Genomic DNA, 17,335 nt, shown 5'->3' on the forward strand with positions numbered 1-17,335 from the left:
TAAAAAGAGCGTACGTTAAAAACAAATTACAAATAATGCTACAAACAATCAAACGCACTGACAAACATTAACTTACCGATGCAGGATGGAAAAGGGCGGAAATACAATTTGTAAAAAGAGAAAGCAGGGGGGAAAAGGACCAGAACAAAAGGAAGGGGAACAATAAAATAAATAAGTCTAGTATTTTGTAAAATAGGCTAAAATGATTAAAAAATGGCATGGAACAGGTTTCCATGACCGTCCTTATACACCAAAAGTGTCTTTAAAAAGAAAGGCCTTCAAGTTACTTTTAAATTTATCAAGGGATGTAACAAAGAAAGAAACGTGAAAGGTACATGTGCTTCACAGTTCTTCTTTGCCCTCTAGAAATACGTTTCAGGAACATCCTGCACAGTGTCATGTGACAACAACTGCCCTCCTCAGGTTCATGAAGTACAATGATGTCTACCTAGGTAACTCTTGGTCAAAAAATTCCTATTCCACCTGAGGTTAAAGTATGTTAATGATTTCTGCAATGTGCACTGCAAGAAGGCGGGAATGGGCGATAGAGCAGATCCGCTGGACTCAATTTTAAATTTTATGTGTGCACAAATCACCTGCAGAGGCAGCTTCTTAGATTCCCTTGAAATTCTCTCACTGGTCTGAAAACAGTACACCTTTTTTTTTTTAATTGCTCCCTTCATACCTAGTCATGAGGTACTAACTACTCTCAAGGAAGCTCTGGCCACGTTTATAACAATGTACAGTGGTACCTCAGTTTACGAGTGCACCGGTTTGCGAGTGTTTTGCAAGACGAGCAAAACATTTGCAAAATCGGTGCCTTGCAAACCTAGCTTGCCTCAATGTACGAGCGCCTCCCCCCTCCCCCCCCGCGATCCAGCACCCCCCCCCCCCGGCCGCAATCCAACATCCTCCCCGTACCCATCACCCACCCGAACACATCACTTACGCCCCATCTGGCACCCGGCACCAACGCACAGGACATGCTGGTGCCCGAAGACCTGTCATCCTTTTTGCTGGGCCTTGAGCATCTGCGCATGCTCAAGGCCTTAATTCCTGCTCTCTCCGAGATGCTCAAGGCCCAGCAAAAAGGACGACAGATCGTCGGGCACCGGCATGTTCTGAGCGTTGGTGCCGGTGCCGGGTGCCAGATGGGGGGGTAAGTGATGTGTTCAGGTGGGTGATGGGTACGGGGAGGATGTCGTATCGCGGGGGGGGAAGCAATGCCGGTTCTCGGGGGACACACACGAATCAAGCGAGTTTCCCTTATTTTCTATGGGGAAACTCGCTTTGATATACGAGTAATTTGGTTTACGAGCATGCTTCTGGAACGAATTATGCTCATAAACCAAGGTATCACTGTACTTGTATTATCATTAATAGTGCTTTCCATCGGACAGCATGGTGTAGACAAGAGTCCAGCCGACACAAGGATCACAAACAAATGTTTTAATAACGCCCCTTGACATGTGCAATTATATTTTTCATACACTTGCTAGGTGCTGTAAACAGTAGGCACCTGGTCTCAATCCTCCCAGTACAGCAAGGTTGTACATAAAGCTTCCTTATTGTGTTAAAGTGTATCAGGGAGGTCCCAGGCTTCTTCCAAGAACTAGTTCTCTTGCACCAACACCTTGGTACAATGAATAGCAGCAGCTTAGTCTGAATTATTAAGAAAGAAGCACTCTGGACCTTTTGGTCTTGCCCCAAAGGGGCTACAGCGGTATAGAGCAGTGTCCCGCAAACTTTGTCGAGCCACAGCACACTAAAACGTAATGGCCACGGCTTCAGGCTCCCAGCAGTGCATGTCCGCATATGCGCAAAGGCCCTCCGGACGAGCCTTGAGCCGCCAGCAGGGAGTGCCTGCAGAGAAGATGCACAGAGAGAAAGAGAGGCATTGGTGCCGGCTGATTGCCTACAGGATGTGCCTCTCGTCATGAGAGGCACATCCTGTAGTCAGTCAGCTCCTCCTCCCCAGTCTCATGGCACACCTAAAATCTCAGGAGGCACACAGTTTGTGACACACTGGTCTAGATATATGCACAGTTACTATTTAAACTTGATATCTGAACAAAATTCAAGAATGACAAACAAAGCAGAAATTCCAAAACATAATACAAATTAGGTGAAAAGCAACAATATATGTCCAAGCAGACACCATACCAGTGTTGGGCAGATTGTTTGTTTTGCTTGTTGTTTGGTGTGTTGGTGGAACATGTTGGTGATATTTTGTTTTGTTCTTGGCCTCATTGTTTAATATAACATCTTTCCTCAGGGGATAAATCTAAATCTGAGAGGAAAGAATGCCAATTGTCAAATGAAAGGGTAAGAAAATGTAATAGTATCAGTAATATATTACTGGCAACATATTAGTGGTAATGTATTACTTTTAAAAGTGAGTAAGTTACTTTTCCAAAGGAATGTGTTACAGTTACTAGTCTAAGTAGGTTACTGTAAAAAAATAATGTATTACTTGTAAAAGTAATATATTACTTATATATTACACCCAACTCTGCACCTTACCCCCACTGTCTGAAGAACTGGATGCAAATACTGTGTATTTCAGCCGTTACGTGACGCTCTGGTAGGTCTCTTCAAGAAAGCATGGTTTGCAGATCACCAGGTATGCTGGAGCTTTCCCCATCAGAGAAAAAAAAAAAAAAGGAGGAAGGCAACCAAGAAGCAACTATGGCACTTCCAGTCCTCTATCCTGCATGACTATCGAAGAGTTCCCAAGGAATTGCAGCAGGTGTTGTCACGGAACCGAACATGATATAGATAGGGCAGGCCTCGGTGTGACTATAGCTCCCAGGCGCCACTCGCTTTAATACCCAAATGAAATTCTTTGAATACAGAAATGTCAGACCTTGGCAACAGTGCTGGACCAGAAACCATGTTTAAAATACCACATGCCCATCTCTAAATGATTTTATGCTACTTTGTCCAAAATATATGTTTTTTTAACACTGAACTTCCCTTCCCGTTCTTTCCCAACAGCCTGCAATATTTGGCACAGAGAGTTAAGTGCTGGTGCTCCATCCTACTCGTTAACAGAATGCAGTACTGCAAGTTCTTATGCAATGATGGGTTGTGTACTGGGTCAATCGTTTTCCCTGCCACAGACAGGAGCTGGCAATGTCTGTAAAGTATTCCACATTATTAAAAAAAAAAAAAGCAAAACAAAACACTTAAAGCTGCACTGGGAGAAAAAGTGCCAATAAGCAATTCAAGTCTCTAGCAACACATGTCGTGAGCCTCTGTGTGTTTGGCAGTCAGAGCTATTCCATTATGTTTTGTGATAACCTCCATTTTTGCTCTCTAGTTGAAAGGCTGGTTAAGCTGCTCTTTCGTCACTGTAGGGTTCAGACCCGCCTTAAACTTCTGCGCCTTCCATCGGTTTCTCAAACTCCCAAGTCCATTCCAGCAGCAAAAGCTGACCTGCATACTCGCTGTAGTAAAGACCCGCATCTCTTTTAGTGAACGGTGACTTCGTGATTCAACAGATCACTAGCGGGATCTACTTTCAGCTCCTCTGGGACAACTGCTAATTGATCGAGAGGCTTTGCAGAACAGCAGGAAAAGCAATTCGGCAGAGTGCACAGGACCAGACTCCCCAGCAGAAAGAAACCACCGGCGACACAGAATGAGGTTGTATAGGACCCTGTCAGATCGCGGAGCCAACCTGGAAAACAGACACAAGATTTTAGATCCAGCACAAAAACAGCAGCATGGAACCTAATTCATCTAAAACAGTGAGCGATGTCAGAACCCAGCCCAGGTAGTTCATCCTATAACTTTCCCAGCCTCCAGCACATTTTGAACCAAACACATAAACCTATCCAGCCTCCAGCCCAATCAGTGAGAAGCTTCGACACAATGAGATGCTACAGCAGAAACATAAAAAGTAAAAGATGACAGAATAAGCTGTTTTCTAAATCCTGCACATTTCTTATTTCCTAACTGCCAGTCACTTTGTTATAAGAACATAAGCAATGCCTCCACCGGGTCAGACCCAAGGTCCATCGTGCCCAGCAGTCCGCTCACGCGGCGGCCCAACAGGTCCAGTACCTGTGCAGTAATCCTCTATCTCTACCCCTCTATCCCCTTTTCCAGCAGGAAATTGTCCAATCCCTTCTTGAACCCCAGTACCGTACTCTGCCCTTTTAAGCCCTCTGGAAGCGCATTGGCTAAGGCTCTTAACATTTGCATCTCCTCTTCCTATAGGCTAAGGCTCTTTGCACCTGCATTGTGATGTCATAGAGCTTTATGGTTATAGAAACCTAGAAACATGATGGCAGATAAAGGCCAAATGGTCCATCCGCAGCATCCACTATCTCCTCCTCTCCCATAAGAACATAAGCAATGCCTCCGCTGGGTCAGACCTGAGGTCCATCGCGCCCAGCAGTCCGCTCACGCGGCGGCCCAACAGGTCCAGGACCTGTGCAGTAATCCTCTATCTATATCCCTCTATCCCCTTTTCCAGCAGGAAATGGTCCTATCCTTTCTTGAACCCCAGTACCGTACTCTGCCCTTTTAAGCCCTCTGGAAGCGCATTGGCTAAGGCTCTTAACATTTGCATCTCCTCTTCCTATAGGCTAAGGCTCTTTGCACCTGCATTGTGATGTCATAGAGCTTTATGGTTATAGAAACCTAGAAACATGATGGCAAATAAAGGCCAAATGGTCCATCTGCATCATCCACTGTTGCCTCCACTCCCTATTGGCTAAGGCTCTTAACATTTGCATCTCCTCTTCCTATAGGCTAAGGCTCTTTGCATCTGCATTGTGATGTCATAGAGCTTTATGGTTATAGAAACCTAGAAACATGATGGCAGATAAAGGCCAAATGGTCCATCTGCATCATCCACTGTTGCCTCCACTCCCTATTGGCTAAGGCTCTTAACATTTGCATCTCCTCTTCCTATAGGCTAAGGCTCTTTGCACCTGCATTGTGATGTCATAGAGCTTTATGGTTATAGAAACCTAGAAACATGATGGCAGATAAAGGCCAAATGGTCCATCCGCAGCATCCACTATCTCCTCCTCTCCCATAAGAACATAAGCAATGCCTCCGCTGGGTCAGACCTGAGGTCCATCGCGCCCAGCAGTCCGCTCACGCGGCGGCCCAACAGGTCCAGGACCTGTGCAGTAATCCTCTATCTATATCCCTCTATCCCCTTTTCCAGCAGGAAATTGTCCAATCCTTTCTTGAACCCCAGTACCGTACTCTGCCCTTTTAAGCCCTCTGGAAGCGCATTCCAGGTGTCCACCACCCGCTGAGTAAAGAAAAACTTCCTAGCATTTGTTTTGAATCTATCCCCTTCCAATTTTTCCAAATGCCCTCTTGTTCTTTTATGTTTTGAAAATTTGAAGAATCTGTCTCTCTCTACCCTCTCTATGCCCTTCATGATCTTGTAGGTCTCTATCATGTCTCCTCTGAGTCTCCGCTCCAAGCAACCGCAGGGCTTCCAAGTTACCCAGTTTCAGGAGGGAGATTTTAAGCCAGTTCTGGATTTCTGCCAGCCTCATCATGATGGATTATGGGACCAGTAACAAGTGATTTTTAGTGGGAAGAATCAGGGGCTATAAGTACCATGCCACTTCGGGATCTAAGTTTAAAATCACAACTGGCCAAAAAAATTCTCCCTCCTGGAACTGAGTAACTTAGTAGCTTCCAATACCAGAAACCAGATAAGGTATAAGTACAGAAAATGGATATGGGTCAGTTCTATAAATTTTTCCCCTGGGACTAAAGGGCAGAGATATATAAAATTTTGCAGCTTTCCAATGATTGAGAGAGCAGATTAATGACAGTATCTGCATGCCTTTCCTTGAAGGACTGAACGTGCTGCCCGGATGGGAATTACCACATCTCATTCCTGCCCGAAATGCAACCATGCTCACGCTTCTTTGAGTCATATGTTTTGGGCATGCCCCAAAATTCAACAGTTCTGGAGACACCTTGGACGCTATATTACGTTGCTTTGGGGGAGGCGTTGGCTCCCACAACCGAGGGCGCTATTTGGTTTTCATAACATCGCCACGCCCAAACCCAGGGGCATGTCAGCTTTTGTAACCAGAGTGCTTTTGCTAGGGAAGAAAGCCATCCTTACTAACTGGCTTTCACCTGATCCTCCGACCTATGCACAATGGAGATCCCTGATGATAATTCATGCAACGCTGGAGCGGAGACTGGTGAGAGACTTGGAGCAAGGCCCAGGTCGTAGATTTTGTCAGATTTGGGAATACTTCTGGCAGGACCTTACACCACGTGCTCGCAGTAGACTTTTGAACCTTTAAGTTTAACTCAGACTCTCAGCTTTTGGCATGGCTTTGGACTCCCGGGATGGGGGGTTATGTTTGTACTGTTAATTATGACTGATGCTATTTCTTGTACTTGCCTGTTATATTTGAAATAATAAAAATCATTAGAATATAGAAGAGTATCATTTTCTCTAGGTTAAAGCAGTTCACGTATTTTTATTTCATTGTTGGGATAGTCTATCCTTTGAAAAGCTTTCAGGGTAAAGGAAGAGATGGAGGAAACTGATTCTTACCAGATAGTGGGGCTCCAAGGAGACCACCAATGCTCTCTAGCATCTGTAGCAGACCAAGGGCTCCAAATATATGTCCAATGCCCACAATCTCTGGCAACAGAGAGAACACTAGAGGAGTCATGGCACCAGCACAGAATCCATAACCAGTGCTGATTGCCAGCAATGTAGTATAACTCTGTCCAAGTGGAACCAGGGCAAGGCTCAGACCCGTCAAGGAGGTCCAAAACACCAAGATGTGAAGGATCTGGAACCTACCTAAGTCTGCCATCCAGCCAGAAAAGATCCTTCCACAGAGGTCAGCTGCAGCTGCTACAGACATGAGAAAGGCGGCTCGGTATTCATCAAAGTTCTTACCTCGGGCATGTGCCACCAGGTGGACATATGGAACAAAATATCCTGTATTGATTAGGGTGATAGCCAAGACGAATCTCATGAAGGGTCTGTGGGATAGTAAGGATAAGTCAAAGAGGGAGAAGCACTGACCAAGGCAATTCCTATCTTTGCTCTGCTCCACTGCCACTTTCTCCGAGGCCAACAGGTCCTCCTTTAGGGTTAATGGTCGGATGAGAGCACCGCAGACCAGAAGGTTGAAGGTCATGCCAGACAGGATGACGAGTGCACCACGCCACGCAAAGATATCCACAAGATACTGGAAGAGCGGGGAGAAGGCAAAAGATGACAGCCCCACACCTGTGAAAGCCAGTCCAGTCGCCAAGCTTCGCCTCTTTTTAAAGTACCGTGCCACAGAGGCAATAGAAGGGGTGAAAACCATGGCCCAGCCTAACCCTGTAACAAAGCAAAACAAACAGAGTAAGTACTCTGGCCCAGATGCACTAAAGCCAGCGATCGTCGTTAAACCTGTATTGACAGCTTTAGCGACAATCACATTTGCTGACCCGATGCAGAAAATGGCTCATCGTGCGTTTCCCCACTACCACCCACATCCCCCATTTTCTGATTCAGGCATGCAAATGAGCTAAAACCCTATGCAAACTAGCCAAGTGATTGATGCACTAACATTGCTTGGCTATGCGCAGAAAAAAAAAGCAAAGGTTTTATCAATCTGAAAAAAAACGACAGGTCTGCCTGATTTTTTTTTTTTTTCATTTTCTTTAATAGCATAGATATTTTGCACGTGTTACACACGCAAAATATATCCCATAAAAGAAAAAGAAAAGAAAAAAAAATCACCCTGCCGCTGAAGGCCCTCCCCTACGACCTCTGATGAAAGTGGCATCAGGAATCGCACCCCCTCCCCACACACTAGCAAAAATTGGCAGGAGGGATGCCCATTCTCTCCCGCCATGCCCCTCCCACATGAGAAAAAAATGGCAGGAGGGAGGCCCACTCCCTCCTGCAAACCGAAGACCCACCCCCACACCAGGAGCCCTCCCCAAACATCCCTCACCCTTCCCCCTTCCCTCCCCCCAAAAATAGGCAGAAGGGATACCCACTCCCTCCTGCCACCGGAGGTATTTGGGGACTGCCTGGTGTGGGCATACCTCCTGACGTTTTTTTCTCGTGCGGTGGAGAGGTGGCATGGCAGGAGGGAATGGGTAGCCCTCCTGCTGATTTTCGCTAGCACGAGGGACGGGGATTACCGGTACCATGTTCATTGGGGGTTTTCAGGGAGGGTGGGGCTTTTTTTCTTTAATGGGGCAGATATTGTGAATGTATAAACACACACAGCATTTGTGCCCATTAAAGAAAAAGAAAAAAAAAAAGGTTTCCTGCCCTGAACAGCTGAGTGGTAGAAGCCTAGTTTCAGGGGCTTCTCATGCATCTCAGCTGTTCGGGCTTCCCCTGCTGGCTCAGCGCATGTGTGGGAATTGCTCTCACAGCGATCAATCAGACAGGAGAGTCGGGGATTACAACGAACCTCCGCGTGAATCATTTGCATACAAACTTTTTAGTGCATCAATAGCTCTTTTTGAATCAGAAAATCAGATCAGAGCAGACCCATAGGGTCTTACCGATCCTCTTTAGTGCCCTCTGTCTCTGCCAGCTAGTACTCAGGGGGAAACATACCGTAGTGAATATGGTTTATCTTTCCATACAATTACAGATAGAAATTTTTTTTACATCACTGAGAATTTGATAACTGAATGTTAGCTTCAGATGAGGAGAAAACTCTCATAAGACAGAAAGATCAACATGGCCATTACTTGCTAATTATGTTGCAGACTGAAATTATATGTGTATTGTACCTGAAAGAAGTCCAATGGATAGGTAAAGGTGCATCAAGCTGGTAGCAAAAGAAGCGAGAAACATCCCCAGCCCCGAGACCAATCCTCCAATCATAACCACAGGGCGTGCTCCAAAACAAGTACAGAGAGCACCGGCCAAGGGACCTGTCCGAGGTAGACACAACTGTTGATTCAGGAAAAAGAGCAAAGCCAAATAATCCAGGTATTACTGGGGCCTATCAGTTACTGCAGCCCCAGCCTCTCCCAGCAGGAGGGTGTCACAGCGCTGGGAAGGATTTACGACCTCAACTACTGCAGAAAGCACCAGCAGCTTAAACTGTACTGTACATGTGTTTCACATCCCTCCAGAGACAACTCTGAAGGGTGGCTGAGATATTATCTGTCTTTATATGTGAATGGAACCAACTTATCATTAACAGATTTTTGCAATGATTGATATAATTTTTCCCATAATAAGATACTTGATAAAGGGGGGGGGGGTGGTTTATTCTCTTTATCACAAAATATAAATAAATTATCATAATATTTGTTATATTGCATGCAACTATCAAAATAATAGTTGATATAATTATTAAATATTATATGATGTTTAAAATTATAGTAAGGACTATATAATGATATGTTGTATTTACAGTAAGTTATGGAAATATCAAGTATATATTTAATGCAATTGTATGAATTTTTATGATACACTTGTTATATGAAAAATGAATTAAAAAAAAACAACAACTCTCATGCAGCCAACAGCTCCATACAGTCTATCATGGACAGGCAGAGGATGCAAGCAGTTTAGCAGGTCACCCTTCTGTCTGGTGACTTATTTCTTCACATGGGGTAGGATGATGAGAAACTGTTATTTTATATATTCCTAAGGGTCAGGTGACCACCAGCAACTGGTCTGATACCCCAGGTATAGCAGAGGCAAAGTCACCTCAGCTGAGGGCATTTTTAATTTAGTCTCTTATATACCGCCTGCAAGTCCAAAAGAAATCAAAGCAGTACATTCAGGTACAATATTACCTCTCTTATCTGGTGTTGTTGATGCCCATATTAGGGAGTGCAATCCTGCGTTCATACTCCTGAAAATGCAGGAGTTTGCTGTTTGTGTCCCCCTTCTCCCCCATCTCGCAATCAGTAAAAATGAAAAAGGACCCTGGGTTGTGAAAACCCAACATTCAATTAACCCCAAGTTTAAAATACTATCACAAGCGAAGCAGCCCAGAAACGGTGGGTTGGGACTCCAAATGGGAAAGGGTTTGGGATTTGACATAGCACCTTTCTGTGGTTACAATCAAAGCAGCTTACATATTATATACAGATACTTATTTTGCACCTGGGGCAATGGACGGTAAAGTGACTTTTCCAGTCACAAGGAGCTGCAGTGGGAATCGAACCCAGTTCTCAGGCCACTGCACTAACCAATAGGTTACGCCTCCACATTTGGGGTCACAACCGGGGTAGTCTGTCCTTTGGTGCATCATTATTCTGTATTGCTGGGGGGTGGCGGAGGGAAGTAAAAGAAAAAAAATAATAAATTATTTGGCTGCAATCATAGGACCGTGGCCACAAAGATTGACAAGCGCTGGTCAAAAGGGCAAGAGAGAAGCACAACTTCCTGGTCTAATTCCGAAGTTTTCAACCCCTGCAAAATCAAGCACTACTCCAGCCACTCTTTAGATAAAATACGTGAGTGCCACTTGTCTGTTTGGCAGTAAAGGTCAACAACAAATATGGGCTGAAACTTTTTTTCTAGACCAAATATATAAAACTTAGCTAGCTTTTGGAAGCTAATGATCTCTTCTTCAGCTCAGAACAATTAAAATTATAAAAACTTCATTAAAATTTGGGAACCATTAACGTCCTTTTGTCATGATTGATGCCATTTTTCTATTAACTATGTAAGATAAGGGTGGGGTGGGGGGGTGGGTTTCTATTATATGAAAAATAAAAATAACTAGAAGGATTTCAGGATGGGAGGGAGGGTTATATTTGCAATTATAATATATAATGATAAGATGTACAAGTGTTTAAATCTATTTTATTTGTTGCAATTTTTGTACACTTGATGAAAGTTTTAAAATGAATAAAGAATTTTTTTTTTAAAAAAAAAGAACAATTAGCTCCAGAAAACTAGCCAATTAATAATCTAATGAAAACATAGCAGCTTACACTTTTTGGGGGGATCATATACAGTAATTCTCTACTTATTGACTGTACAATGAATAAGACTGGGGTGAGTGATCCTACTGCAGAAATCACAGCCAGAGACAAGCATACAGTGTTATAGTCACTACTCACTGCCGAACTGCTGCACAGCAATGCCGATGGATGTGATCCAGGAAACACTGCCAGAGAGCTTATCAAAATACTGGACAAACTCCACGAAGAAGACTCCAAAGGACCGGATCACTCCAAAAACCAGTGCTGTCTGGAAGAAGGCTGCCAGCACCACCATCCAGCCCCAGCCTCCATCGGGAGACTCTGAATACACTGGGGAAGCCATTCGTTATGGACAGGAGCCAACCTTAAAAGTGGCTGAAAGGTGAGAGAAAAAGGGGTCACCTCAGGATAAGGATGGTTTTTAGAACCACTTTCTTTTCCTATTTGCAGGTAGGAGTTTTGAGGGCAGAGCAGAGGGCAAGGTCTCCTCCATGACTTAGCAACCAACTGCTTCCATGGGAATGGACCTCGGAGAATATGAGATGCAGTTAGCTATCAATATCAGCTGCTCCTGACTACTCTATAGAGAATGTCAGCTGCTGCTGTGTCAGCATAATGCACTTCCCTGTAATTAACAAGTCCCAGGAGCCCTGCACTCTGGGTAGTGCTGAGATACCTCTGATTCACAGCTGTTTTCTTGCCAGTCACCACCTTCCAAGGGCTTTGCTACTGGAACGGCAGACTGTACCTTCACCTGCATGTGGCAGAATGGAGACAGTGTCTATGGCAGTCTGTTGGCTCCGCATGATGACCAAGTGCTCTGTAATGACACATTATCGTCTCAGTCAAGATCTCCCCTTTCTGGGGAACAATAACTTGGCAGGCTCATCTGGAGTCAGTGGGGAAATTACAAAGTACCTGTAAAACTAGCCTATACCAGAAAAACATCTTCAGAGAAAAAAAGAAAGCAAGCAAAAAACAAAATCCTGACAAGCATTCCAGTAAGTGCTTAGGGAGAAAAGGAAAGGCCAAATGAGGAAAGACCCCAACTAACAGTAATGGGCAGGTAATGCAGCCTGCATTAGAAAGCTTCTCCAGATGACAAACATAACTTAAGGATCGAAAAAAGTCTGGCCGTAACAGTGAATAACTGACCAACAATTTAACTTGTTGTAATGGACAACAGGTGCCTCAGTGCTTAGGGGTAAATGATTCATCGGTAGTGAAGAAATGTCAGCCCATCCCAGCTGTGGACTGAGAGAACAAACCCTTTTACAGATAAATCAATAGATGATGCAACTAAGAGGCCCTGTCAGTCTGCAGGTGCAGAACAGACAGTATCACCTCGGGGTTACCCACTGTTAAACATTTATATGTGCAACATGAAGTGCTCAGCAATGCCCAGGCACGGGTTAAGAGATCAACCCTACTCCACAAGAACCCACAATAGCCGAGATGCACTGGCAAAACCGATAAGGTTTGAACTGCTTTGCTATGGAGAAAAGCATTTCTTAGCCACTGCTCTTGCTTGAGTGCATCATCTTGAACATAAATTTTATTTTATATCTTTTGTTTTTAAGTAGCTTATGTGGTTTACATTCAGGTACTCCAGCATTTTCCCTTATCTGTCCCGGTGGGCTCACACTCGGTCTAATGTACCTGGGGCAATAGGAGATTAAGTGACTTGCCCAGGGTCACAAGGAGCAGCATGGGATTTGAACCCACAACCTCAGAGGGCTGAGGTTGTAGCTCTAACCACTGCACCACACACTCCCTCTTAATGTTACATTATAGTTTGATTTTGTTTTAACTCAAGGTTTATTTTATGAGTTGAAGTAATGCTACAAATCAATATACAGTTATTCAGAAAGCATAAGTCGCCTTGAGCATTTTGCATGGGAAGGGAAGCAGTTAATAAAAACGAGAAAGATGCTGCTGGTTAGGGAATGCTAGCGATCTAATTTTGATTGCTTTAAAAAGCTATACAAAAAAAAAAGTAAGAGATAAAGAGTAGACGGGACTCTTTAAGAATCAGCCTAGGGATCTTTTCCAGATAAGCCCCGCCACTAATGGAAAAAGTGGACGCGCCGAAAGTTAAGCCCCGCCACCTTTTGCCAGCACACGCAACCTTAACCAGTGAAGTTCTCAACACAACGGCCCCACAACGCGGGGCGATATATATAAAGTAAAGTGGGGGGGTTCCCCCCCACTCCACCCCCCGTCAGAGCATCCAAAAAAGATTATAAAAAAAGAGGATATGAAACTTAACATTATAAAAAAATAGGATAAACTGTCGACCATTTTTTTAAGGACTCCGACGGGGGGGCATGGGGGGGAACCCCCCCACTTTACTTTCTACAGATCGCGCCTCTTTTTTATAATTTTTTTTGGGTGGCGGGGGTTAACTTTTTGGCAGAGCTTATCTGGAAAAGATCCCAGCCTAGTACCCAAAAATGCTACTTCCAACCTACATCAAATCCCCTTCAAAAAAAAACAATTTTGAACAAATTAGTATTATTTCCTTTACCTTTTAAAGTAAAATGACTTGTCAGAGGCTGGAGAGAATGGCTGTGGAGGGAGAGAATGGAATGCAGAATTGGACTTTGGAAAGATTTGAAATAGGAGGAAAACCAGCTGGAATGGATCATCAACAGGAAAAAAACATGGATTTTTGGATGTTGCTTAAACCTTTTCTTCAGATGTAGTTCAAGGTAAATTACATGTAGGATAAAATTAATTAGCATAAAGCCTCCCTTAAGTGCCAGGAAAGCTCACTTGTAAAACAGGGTTTAGTCAAGCTTTTAGGTTGTATCATTAACTATCCAAGAAGTAGCCTACTGGTTACAGCACCAGCCTGATAAATCAGAGCCCACTTTACAGCCCGCTGCTGGCTCCTTGTGATCTTGAGCAAGTCACTCAATCCTCCGTTGCTTCAGATACAAATAGAATTTCAGACAAGAAGAGACACCAGGCATCTGGGTTTCACTTCCACTGAAAGCAAGGGAAGTAAAACCCAAATGTCTCAATCCCTCTTCCTTTTTCTGGAGCCGTACAATAACCTGGGCTCAGATGTTGTCTGGAGGTGAATGTCAGGCTGCATTACTGGAGAAGAGACAAATTATTGGCTACAAGGCTACGTTACCTACTTTACTACAGAGGTACAGGTTATATAGAACAGTTAAACCAAATTTTTTAAAAAAGGAATTTACAATGAAATCTGACACGGTGACAAAATTAATCACCGTTCCCGTCCCTGCGGATAAGCGCGGTAAACCATCTTCATGTCATTCTTTAAGGAGAGAGGGAAGAATCAGAGTATGAATGGCCACAACCACTGACCCGCAAGCTTTGCTTTGAAGAATGCAGGTGTAGAAGGACCGAGGCTGAAACAGACACTACAGAATGACAGTCTCTGGTATCCAGAGCAGATATTGTGATGTCATAATGCCTCATTCCACCAGTGCCTAAGAGCCAATCACATCAGTGATGTCACAATGGCTTCATTATCCTTGGCTCCCATAAGAATCAGAGTATGAATGGCCACAACCACTGACCCGCAAGCTTTGCTTTGAAGAATGCTGGTGTAGAAGGACCGAGGTTGAAACAGACACTACAGAATGACAGTCTCTGGTATCCAGAGCAGATATTGTGATGTCATAATGCCTCATTCCACCAGTGCCTAAGAGCCAATCACATCAGTGATGTCACAATGGCTTCATTATCCTTGGCTCCCATAAGAATCAGAGTATGAATGGCCACAACCACTGACCCGCAAGCTTTACTTTGAAGAATGCTGGTGTAGAAGGACCGAGGTTGAAATAGACACTAGAAAATGACATGGGATTATTTCCCGCTGTTATCCGCGGGGACGGGAACGGTGATGAATTTTGTCACCGTGTCATTCTCTAATCAAGATACACACAACGACAAGTGTAAAAATCAAGCATAAGTGATCCATAACATCAGTGGGTTAAAAAATCTGTCAGGATTAAGCAAAAGTCCATATAAAATCCACACAATAGGGGGGGATGAGAGGGATATAAACAGTGAAGCAATACAGTCCAGAAAAATCTATAAGGACCAAACAGAAAACAGGCACACCGCCCACTGACTGACTGCTACCTGTTCTTGGGGTAGCCCAAGCGTCCACGTTGTCTTCCCTGACTCAGGTTCTCTCTTTGTTTTGTCGGTCCGCCTCGATTGCTCCAGTGAAGACCGAAGACCGCCTCGGGTGGCACGTTTCTAAAACAGGCGCATTAAAGAACCGCGAAAGAGCCGCCCACCTGCGGCTGCCTGACTGGAGTCAGCCGAAGCCCCGCCCACCTACAGGTGAACGCCGGCAACCGTCGCCCTGGGGGTCCGCCGGCGCCCCGCCCCCCTACAGGCGAGCGCCAGGAAGTGTCACCTGGAGGCAACATGGCGCGCGACCGACGGGCCTCCGCTCAGCCTCCTCGAATTTTCAGCGCGCGCCCCCATCCCTGCATTCGGCCGCCCGAGGCTATATACGCATAAAATATCGTAAAGAAATAAATAAATGCCGCCACCACCACCCCCCGGGGCGGCAATAATTGAACCTACGAGGTCCTCGTCCGCTCCCTTCGCGGCAGGTTCTCGCGGAAAAAAAAAGGGCAAAGGGGGCGGAACTCGGAGAGGCTGCTCCAATCGGAAAGCTGATGCGGCTCCCTCCTTCCTTAGTAACGGCACCCAGCGCTTAGTAACGTTATCACGTGACGCTGGACCAGTGTGAGCGGCCCGCGCTCTGGCGCGCGTGCCGGGCTGTTGGATTGGCGCGCGGCGTTCCGATGGCGGTTATTATGTGGCGGGCTTAACGCCGCAGGGGGGAAACCCCAGGTTCTGAAAGCCGAGCAACGCAGTTCATTAGTTGCTTCTTTGTCCTTCGGCTGATTGTTTATTTATTTAAATCTGGTGCTTTATACGGGGTTTTGTGTTTTTTTTTTTAATGTAATGCTTTCATTCAAATTCGCAAAACAAAGAAGAGTCCAACTAGTCTGCAGTAAAAGATGAAAACCAAAAACAAGAAAGAAACTGCAGATGGGAATGTACAAGGATAGGACTCTTTATTTAAAAAAAAAAAACAACAAACATATAAATTTGTAATCCTTTAAAAATGGAATACACGGTCAGTGTTTCGGAAAAACACTCCTTCCTCAGTGGTCCGAGATGTCCAATGTATCGTAGTAATATGGTCATCAAAATTTTCAAATTTAATGCAGAAAAATCTACGTTTTCCGCATCACTCTCTACATGTGATACATTGGACATCTCCGCCTCCCGAGGAAGGCGTGTTTCTCCGAAACACAGACCGTGTAGGGTCCGTATTCCATGTACGAGAGCCATTTTTCAAGGTTTACAAATTTATATGGTTTTTTTAAATAAAGATTCCTGTCCTTGTACATTCCCATCTGCAGTTTCTTTCTTGTTTTTGGTTTTCATTCAAATTCGCAAAGCAAAACAAAGAAAAATCCAACCAGTCTGCAGTAAAAGACGAACACCAAAAACAAGAAAGAAACTGCAGATGGGAATGTACAAGGACAGGAATCTTTCATATAAAAAAAACATATAAATTTGGAATCCTTTAAAAATGGAATACGGACCCTACACGGTCCGTGTTTTGGAAAAACACTCCTTCCTCGGGGTCCGAGATGTCCAATATATCACATGTAGAGAGTGATACAGAAAACAACGTAATATGGCCATCAAAATTTTCAAATTTGATGCGGAAAAATCTAATCTACGTTGTTTTCCGTCTCACTCTACATGTGATACATTGGACATCTCGGCCCCCAAGAAGAAGGTGTGTTTCTACGAAACACAGACTGTGTAGGGTCCGTATTCCATGTATGAGAGCCATTTTTCAAGGATTACAAATTTATATGTTTTTTTAAATAAAGATTTCTGTCCTTGTACATTCCCATCTGCAGTTTCTTTCTTGTTTTGGGGTTTCATGCAAATTCAGAAACATGCCCAGGATATTTTTGAATAACAAAAAAATAAAAATTAGCATAACATGTATCCTTTATATTATCTTGGCACAACGTAAACCAGAAAAGATAAAAATATACCCAACAAATTGTGTGGGCACTGGCTTGTCTGTTCCACATCTCTCCCCCCCTAACCATCAGCTCTCATTTGTATTAAATTACATTTTTTTCTGGGGAGTTTTTCATCGCCCAAAGGGTACAAAAACATTCATCATAAAAGAGGATTTTCAACTGGGTCCTCAGGGCACAGCCTGTCTAGTAGGGTTACCAGATGTACCCGGACATATCCTCTTTTTAGAGGACTGTTCAGGCGTCCAGAAGATGGCTTTTCCAAAACCCGACACTTTGCCCGGATTTTGGAAAGCTTTAAGCGCATGGCCATATCTGGAGGGCGTCTCTGTGCATGCGCA

The 17,335-nt window shown here is 44.3% G+C and overlaps 1 protein-coding gene across 4 annotated transcripts; it reads right to left on the bottom strand.

Annotated features, from left to right (window-relative positions):
- Positions 1 to 1,434: 1,434 nt before the first annotated feature.
- SLC16A13 (solute carrier family 16 member 13) lies at positions 1,435 to 15,534 on the bottom strand. 4 transcript variants are annotated; one of them, XM_033925016.1, is made up of 6 exons: positions 15,046 to 15,534; positions 11,600 to 11,677; positions 11,062 to 11,298; positions 8,764 to 8,907; positions 6,557 to 7,342; positions 1,435 to 3,682 (listed from the first exon to the last, which is right to left on the bottom strand). In XM_033925016.1, the coding sequence occupies exons 3-6, from the start codon at positions 11,264 to 11,266 to the stop codon at positions 3,474 to 3,476; spliced, it is 1,344 nt and encodes a 447-aa protein (XP_033780907.1). In that variant the 5' UTR covers positions 11,267 to 11,298; positions 11,600 to 11,677; positions 15,046 to 15,534; the 3' UTR covers positions 1,435 to 3,473. The 4 variants fall into 4 exon arrangements, with proteins under 4 accessions (XP_033780907.1, XP_033780905.1, XP_033780906.1 ...); XM_033925014.1 differs by having other exon boundaries at positions 11,600 to 11,743; positions 15,046 to 15,533; XM_033925015.1 differs by lacking the exon at positions 15,046 to 15,534 and adding an exon at positions 13,451 to 13,472 and having other exon boundaries at positions 11,600 to 11,743.
- Positions 15,535 to 17,335: the final 1,801 nt, after the last annotated feature.

Source organism: Geotrypetes seraphini, chromosome 16, assembly GCF_902459505.1.
Source record: "Geotrypetes seraphini chromosome 16, aGeoSer1.1, whole genome shotgun sequence".
Taxonomy (NCBI): Eukaryota; Metazoa; Chordata; class Amphibia; order Gymnophiona; family Dermophiidae; genus Geotrypetes; species Geotrypetes seraphini.